This window comes from Pituophis catenifer, unplaced genomic scaffold, assembly GCF_029215685.1.
Source record: "Pituophis catenifer annectens isolate HBS135680 unplaced genomic scaffold, rPitCat1.0.hap2 SCAF_1, whole genome shotgun sequence".
Lineage (NCBI taxonomy): Eukaryota > Metazoa > Chordata > Lepidosauria > Squamata > Colubridae > Pituophis > Pituophis catenifer.
Window position 1 is genome coordinate 340,204,941 of NW_027256881.1, and position 7,843 is coordinate 340,212,783.

The 7,843-nt window shown below is 47.5% G+C and overlaps 1 protein-coding gene across 2 annotated transcripts in view; it reads left to right on the plus strand.

Moving 5' to 3' along the window:
* MIDN (midnolin) overlaps window positions 1-7,585 on the plus strand; it is a 47,651-nt gene extending 40,066 nt beyond the window's left edge. For both annotated transcript variants that reach the window (XM_070931859.1, XM_070931860.1), the window contains exon 8: window positions 7,297-7,585. In XM_070931859.1, the coding sequence (XP_070787960.1) occupies window positions 7,297-7,559 (263 nt within the window). In that variant the 3' untranslated portion in view covers window positions 7,560-7,585. The remainder of the gene's footprint in view (window positions 1-7,296) is intronic.
* The last annotated feature ends 258 nt before the right edge of the window (window positions 7,586-7,843 follow it).

A 7,843-nucleotide genomic window follows, 5' to 3' on the forward strand; every position in this document is an offset into this window, starting at 1 on the left:
GACGCTGAGCCCCTGTCCCTGCCCCCATAGTGAGAAGGGGTTGGGTGAGAAACCCGCAGTGCGCCTTCCCTTCCCCACATGAATCAGGCCGTGTGCTGGATGTTGCAACACTCTGCTGGTTTCTAAGGCTATCTGGACTGGCTCACCCTCTGTCGAGTCAAGGGAGAGATCTTGAGATCCCCTCCCAACCGCCTCCCTTGCTTGAGCAACCAGATGGAGCCAGCGAAGGCCGGAGCCTCTTGCCTGCTTGCGTCAGGCTTAGCGTCGTCCCTTTTTTCGGCTCTGCTGTTCCCGCGACAGGGTCACTCCAACCTACAGGACGCTGCCGCCACGGAGGAGGCTGTCTGCCTTTCAAGGCTGCTCCAAGGAACCGGCACTTCCCATCCCTCCCTCCCCGACGTTTTCTGGGAATACACAGCCCTTCCTTTCCCCGCCTCCCTCCCCCCTTCCCTTCTCATGCACCAAAACCGCCCGATTCCTCCTCGGCACACAACGCACATCGGCTGAGTTAGGACGTCACCCCCAACGCCTGGGAGGTTGGCAACCACGGAGGCACGCTCCTTGGCACACGGGCAATTTTATAAAAAGAAAAAAAGAAAAGAAAGAAAAACTCAACGAGGGAGATGTCCAGCTGATGAAGCCAGCAGGTGCCAACCCCAAAAGCAAAACGGTTGCAAGTGGGAGTGGGAGCCACATTTTTAAATGGGTACTGCAAAGGAAGTGCGGTTGTGTTACACGCTTCCTTTGCTGTTTCAGCCCTGGCATCTTCGAATGCTGCTTAGTCTCTGGTTCCTACTGGTCCCCCGCCCTCCCGCAGCATTGGTACACACACACACACACACACACACACACACACACACACACGATATTTTTCTCTTCCCCAAACAAAGGGCCCCAGAATGAATGGGGAAGGAACGGAAGGAAGCAAGAGAGAAACTAGAGAAAGGAGGTTTTGAAATCACAAATGCTGCATTGAGCACTTTGTAACACACACACTGTTTGGGCAGTTGTCTACAGCCAAGTGGGAGGGATCCACAAACCAGTTCTGGGGTTGGGGGTGGAAGAGTGCTCTATACCCGCTCCCTTCATAATATTGGGGGGGGGGGAAGGGGGGAAGTGTCAGTCCTTGGGGCGAATTGCATTTTTCATAGACACAAATTAAGGACACAAAGACCCCTTTCTTGAGCCTTGGTGGCGCAGCAGACTAAAGTGCTATTAAGTAGCACCAGCTGCCTGCAATTACTGCAAGTTCAAATCTCACCAGGCTCAAGGTTGACTCAGCCTTCCATCCTTCCGAGGTAGGTAAAATGAGGACCCGGATTGTGGGGACAATAAGCTGACTTTGTATAAAAAAAAAGAACAACGCTGGGGGGGGGGGGGGGGCGAAAGCCCTACTAAGCAGGTATATACAAAAGTATGAAGGCTATTGCTTAACGCATTGTAAGCCGCCCTGTGTCTCCGGAGAAGGGTAGCATATAAATCGAACCAATAAATAAATAAATATCTGCTTTCCACTGCTTCTATCATGCAGAGGAAAGTAAGTGCGCGGGAGAGGCCTTCTCTGAGCATAGGCAGAGTGCAGCGCGGTGCCTTTCAGCGGTTCTGAAATCGTTTTGAAGGGGTTAACCCACTGCCAATCATCAGCCTGGGTTGCTTTCAAAAAGGGAAAAGTTAACATTTCCCCATTAGATATTTTCTTGGTAAGACAGGAGGTAGTGACGACCCCCCCCCAAATAACTTGTTGACATCCAAATGGGATTTGTTCCCTTCCTCCCTCAAATATAGCTAACTGATCCCTTCCAGTCCTGCATTTAATTTTTTTCCAGGCAAATCCAAGCCCTCCACCTACCTCTCTTCTCAAGGGTTCACTTTCCTTTTCAGGAGATGTGAGACTGGGATCTTTGCTGGTTATTTTCATCGGGCTAAGCACTACAACAATATGGAGGCTTTGGGGGGGAGAACCCCAAATCCAGAGGCTTTCCCCCCTCTCCCACAAATGCCAGATATTTGCACTCACTCTGTGTGCAAAATGAGAGGAACATTCCCCAGTTCTGCTTCAATAAACTACATGTAGCCCTCGGCGACCTAATGGCCACAATTGGGACCAGATCTTCCGCAGCCGCTAAGGGATGCGGTTGTTATGTTAGGCCTCTGGTGAGAAGAGTTACAGAAATGAAACAGGGCAGGGTCTTTGGACCGTTGCCCGAATCCTGCAACATACAGTGGAGGGAGTGAAGGAATAGGCAGAAGAACACACCAATCGGTGTGTCATCTGTGTGTCATCCATTTCTTTTGCACACTTAGGGATGGGGTGGGGGAAACGGTCTTCTCAGAAAAGAGACCCAGGAGATGATTGCACTCAGTGGTGTGCAAAGGCCTGGAATGCTTTTCTGCTTACTTGAGGGGTGTAAAAATGCTTGGAATGGCTGTACAAAGACATTTGACAAAAGAGGAAGGGCCTGGCCCAATGGTGGGAGGTTGATTTTGAGGGGAGGGCTGTATCTGCAGGAAGACTGGTGGGAAGGTTTTGTAGCAGTTGTGAGAATCTGAGCTGGTCAGGAGGTATTTCAAGTCAGGAAAAGAATCGGCTTCTCTCAGAATAACAGAGTTGGAAGGGACCTTGGAGGTCGTCTAGTCCAGCCCCCTCCTCAAGCAGGAAACCCTGTACCATTTCAGACAAATGGCTGTCCAATCTCTTCTTTAAAACCTCCAGTGTTGGTGCACCCACAACTTCTGGATTCCAGTTGTTCCATTGATTAATTGTTCTAATTTAATTATTTGTCAGATTACGCTATTTTTTTTCTTTGTTTTGGGACGGTTTCTAACCATTGGCTCAACTTTACGCTGATCTTTGGCTATAATAAAGATTTGAATTGAATACAGTTCAGTTCAACTGATTGATTCGATTTGAGTTGTCGACTTACATGGCCCCTACTTTAATGTTCAAAAGCATGATGGGAATCGTAGTTCGGGGCACTTGTAGTCTGGAGATTAGAATGTCGCTGTTGCTGCTGTTACTCCATCGCTGTAGTAATTTTACAAAGCAAAAGGACTGGTAGCATTGTCTCAGTTTTCCAATTCCTGGGGATGTGACAGTATTTCCCAACCTAGCTAACTCCCAGATGCTTGGACTTCAACTCCCAGAATCCCCCAGTCAGATGGGCCATGGCTGAGAATTCTGGGAGTTGAAATCCACTTCCCTCACAGAAAAGACCAGTTTGGGGACACTGCATGACCGGGCCAGATTAAGATTGAGGAGATCCCAGTTCAAATCCCTCCCGTCCACCATAAAACTGACTGGGGGAACCTTGAGTCTGGCAGTCTCTCATCCTGGTCTACCTTGCAGGCTTGTGGTAGAGGCCTATTTCTAGAGTTTCTTGGGGGAGGGGGAAAAAAAGCAATCCAATTAAAAGCAGAGGTAGGGAATGATGATGGCCCCTTTGTGACTTATAGACTTCAATTCCCAGAATTCCTGAACCAGCAGAACATAGCAGACTCAGGAATTCTGGGAGTTGAAGTCCACAAGCCATGAAAGAGCCATCGTTCCCCACCCCTAAATTAAAACGTTGATGGAGAGAATGAATCCCCACTACTTTCCTCAGCCTGTCCACCGAGTCAAGTTTTTCTCTCCGGGGGTGTTTTCACATTTGTGGTCTGTTCGGGTGAATTCCTCCAAAATAAATGCCGCCTCCAGCTTCTGTCCTGCCTGTCACCAGTGCAGATTAAAAAATGCCCTTCTATGCTTTAGGGCATGAGATCAACTTGTTAATTCTTAACATGCTTGGCTACTTTCGGCCCTTCCAAAGCTGGCATAGCGTGGCCTTCCTCTCACGTGCGTGTTTCCTCCTTTTTCCTGATTCCAGGGCCCATCACAGATGCCTATTCCGACATTACTTTCTCATTGTCCCTCTGGGGAGAGAAAACAAGGTTTAAATAATGGGCAGCATAAAAAGTTCAGGTTTCAGCTTTTAAGCAAAACGGCGAGGTTTAAATTCAGGTCGCCCTTGACTTACCACCATAAATTGATATCCAAAATTTCTGTGGTGAGCTTCGCCCCATTTTACGACCTTTCTTACCTCAGTTGTTAAATGAATCGCTACAGTTATATGTGTGACACGGTTGTTAAGTGAATCTGCCTTCCCCATTGACTTTTGCTTGTCAGAAGGTCGCAAAAAAGGTGATGACATGATCTCCGGGAATACTGCAACCGTCATAACTATGAGTCAGTTGCCAAGCATCTGAATTTTGATGATAGGTCCATGAGGTTGCTGCAACGGCCTTAAGTGTATAAAACAGTCATAAATCCCCCCCTTTTTTAGTGCCGTTATAACTTTGAATGGCCACTAAACAAATTGTTGTTAAGTCAATTTATCATGTTGGAATAAGGAGTGGTGCCCTGTTATTCCAGGTTTCAGCTTTTTAGCAATATAATTTTTGAAAGTTAAGGCAGAAAGGAGAATACATATATTCTCTCGCTCTGGTGCCCCTGGGGTCATTGACACAGGAGACCCTGGGAAAGAAAAGGCCATGGCCAAGTCTTGTTTGAGTGGGCTCCACTTTTTTCTGTCTTCATTTTTGTAAACGTTCAATTGTTCACCCACCCACGGCCTGCTAACGCAAGGAGGCAAAGAAGAAGAAATAAAAAGAGGAATTTTCTTTCGAAAAAGCCTCCTCTTGTCTCGGAAGCTGGGAACGGAGCGACTTTGGGTTTTTGTTTAAAAGTGGGAAGCCATCTAAACCTGGGAAAGGGTCAGAATGAATGCCCAGCACCATTGTTTACCTGCTGTTTCAGCATCCTGACTCTGTTGCCATGGAGACGGTGACCTAGACGAAGCCCCTCCCGTGGCTGAGATGCCTAGTGGGCCTTTAAGTGCATGGGAGGGGAATCTCACATGACAGACCAGGGCCTTGGAGGGAAGAAAGTGGCCTGATTTTAACTTAGTTATCCAATATATCCAAGGAAGGGAAGTGGTCAGCCAAGATGGACCAATGAAGCTGGCGAGGGGAACCGAAAGCAAAAACTCACTTCTGTAACTCTCTTCCAGCAGTTGATGCATGTAGTCCTCAATTTACAACCACAGTTGGAGCCAGAATCTCCGTTACTAAGCAAGGCCGTTAAGCGAGTCACACCCGATTTTATGTCCTTGGTTTCCCCCCCCCCCAGGTGGTTAAGCAAATCTATGCAGTTCTTAAGTGAATTACACAGTAGTTAAGCAGATCTAACTTCCCCAATTGACTTTGCTTGTCGGAAGGAGAAAAGGAGTGTTGATCGTGCGATCGTGGGGCGTTGTGACGGTCATAAGTGTGAGGACCTAGTCATAAGTCACTTTCTTCAGTGCCCTTGTAACTTTGAATGGTCACTAAATGAATGGTTGTATGTCACTAAATGAATGGTTGTAAGATGAGGGACTACCTGTAGTTAGTGGCAAGGCGTTTGGTACGTTTTATTTTGCTTGAGTTAGCTGTTGCTACACTTCATATGGACTTTCTAACCCAGCAGCTGTGGGTTTCTTCACTTCCTCCGAGGATCAGCCTTGCTAAACTAGGATTATTCCTGTGACTTGTGGCAAGGAGTTCCACTGAGTGCTTTTTGCATTGGGTAAACAAGCCCCAAACTTAAGCAATGTAGCTACCGCTTCTCTCTTCCAGCAATTTTAAATAGCTGCCTGCATACAGGACAAGGCAGTGAGCATAGATGAAGAATTCACAAGGCGGACCAGAAAAGAAAATACCAGGCCAGGATGAGCTAATTCTCTGCCCTAAAATTATGCAGATGTGAGCTAAGCCAAGGGTGTCAAACTCGAGGCCCGGTGGCTGGATCCAGCCTGCGGGGTGCTTAGATCTGGCCTGGGGGGCTGCCCTGGAAATAGTGAAGGACTGGCCTACGATGCTTCTGCCAGCGAAAATGGGCTCCCGAGCTCCGTTTTCCGCTGTCATGGCCTCCTACAACCCTCTGCCAGTGAAAACGGCGCTCAGGAGGGCCATGTGGAGGCCATGACAGTGGAAAACAGAGCTCGGGAGCCCATTTTTGCTGGCAGAGCGCTTGGGCCGCCACAGGTGCCCCCGACATGAGTGACATCGAGCTGGCCCCATCCACCATGACCATACCCCCCCCGTGTCCCCCCCAGGTCAAACACAACCCTGATGTGGCCCTCAATGAAATCGAGTTTGACACCCCTAGGCTTAAGCCCTCTCTTCTTTGACCGTCCCTTAGGCAGCATCTCTTCACCCTGCCTCCCAGGCCGTTTACACAAGGCGTAGCCTTTTTTTTAAAGTTTTGCAACCTTTCTTAAATTGCGTCAATCGTCTGCTTGCCTTTGAGCCTATCTGGGTGCGTAAGACAGTTAGGAAAAGTGAGTTTTTCAATCAAAGGGAATATATTTGTAGCTCAGGGTTGAATGAGGGGTGCTCTCTCTGAGCTTGGCTGTTTTCTTGCAGACGTTTCATTAGCCAAATTAGGTAACATCATCAGTGTTGTCAAAGTGAGGTTTGGAGGAAGATCAGGCCAACAGCTAAGCCTACATCTCTGGGTTGTTGCGAGAACAAAAATTTAGAACTGACGGGAAGTATTTTATGTCTTCTCCCCTCCAAAGGAGGCACACCTGGTGCACAGGAAGAAAAACAATTTATTTTTTTAGTTTTCTGTGTGTGGTTTCTATTCCTTGGGCAATGAGAGGGGATGACTAAAATCAAGAGATTTCTGTTGCATTATTTTACTTCCTGATCTGAACCACTTGGTGAATGAACTTGATCTGGGATGATCTAGGAGCCGACACTGCCTTGATGACGCATAGAGGTAGTCCTCGACTTATGACCACAGTTGGAACCAGAATTTGCATTGCTAAGCAGGGCAATTCTTAAGTGAGCCACATCCGATTTTTTTAACAACTTCTTTTGCCACCGCTGTCAAATGAATCACACGGACGTTAACTTTGAAGCTTCCTTCATTAACTTTGTCAGAAGGTCGCAAATAGCGGTCAGGTGAACCCCCTCCCCCGAGATGCTTCAACCTTAATTATGTGACCCTGTTATGATGGTCATAAGTATGAGGATCAAGGAGTAAATCAAAGTGCCATTGTAATTTTGAATGGCCACTAAACAAATGGCTGTATGTCAAGGACTAACAGTAGTCATTTTTTTTTTATCAGTCCTGTGGGTATAAGATAAAAAGAACAGTGAATCCGTATCCGGGAGCCCTATATAAAAACCCACTTTTTCACAGATGAATGAGTGATCTGATTCCATCTCAACTCTTCCTTTCATAACCTTCGTTTCTCTGCGTCTCTCTGCTTTTAGGCGACCGCTTGCGGCAGACGGAGAACCGCGCCACCCGTTGCAAAGTGGAACGCTTGCAGCTTTTGATGCAGCAAAAAAGGCTGCGCCGGAAGGCGAGGCGGGACGCCCGAGCCCCTTACCACTGGCTGCCCAATCGAAAATCCGGCCGCACCAGCAGCAACAGCAGCGTTTCCAGCGAAGGCAGCCTTGATCTGGACTTCGAAGATTCGGTTTGGAAACCCGAAGTCAAAGCGGACATGAAATCCGAATTTGTCGTAGCATAAAAAATAATAAACCTTGGGTAGGGGAAATGGCATCTTTTGGGGTGGGCAGGGTGGGGCAAGGGAGTGTTGGGGAAAAAAAAAAAAGAACCGAGAGACCATTTAGTAATAATAATAATAATAATACATTTTTTGGTCCGTGAGAGCAAAGTTTTTGGGTGCTTGATTCTAACACAAGACTGGATTGCTGTGGATTGCGTTGAGTGGACCTCGTCTTCAGCTTCACCGAAATGGATCACCCAGCCTTGGAACAGTATTTTCTATTTTCAAAAAAAAAAAAAACACTG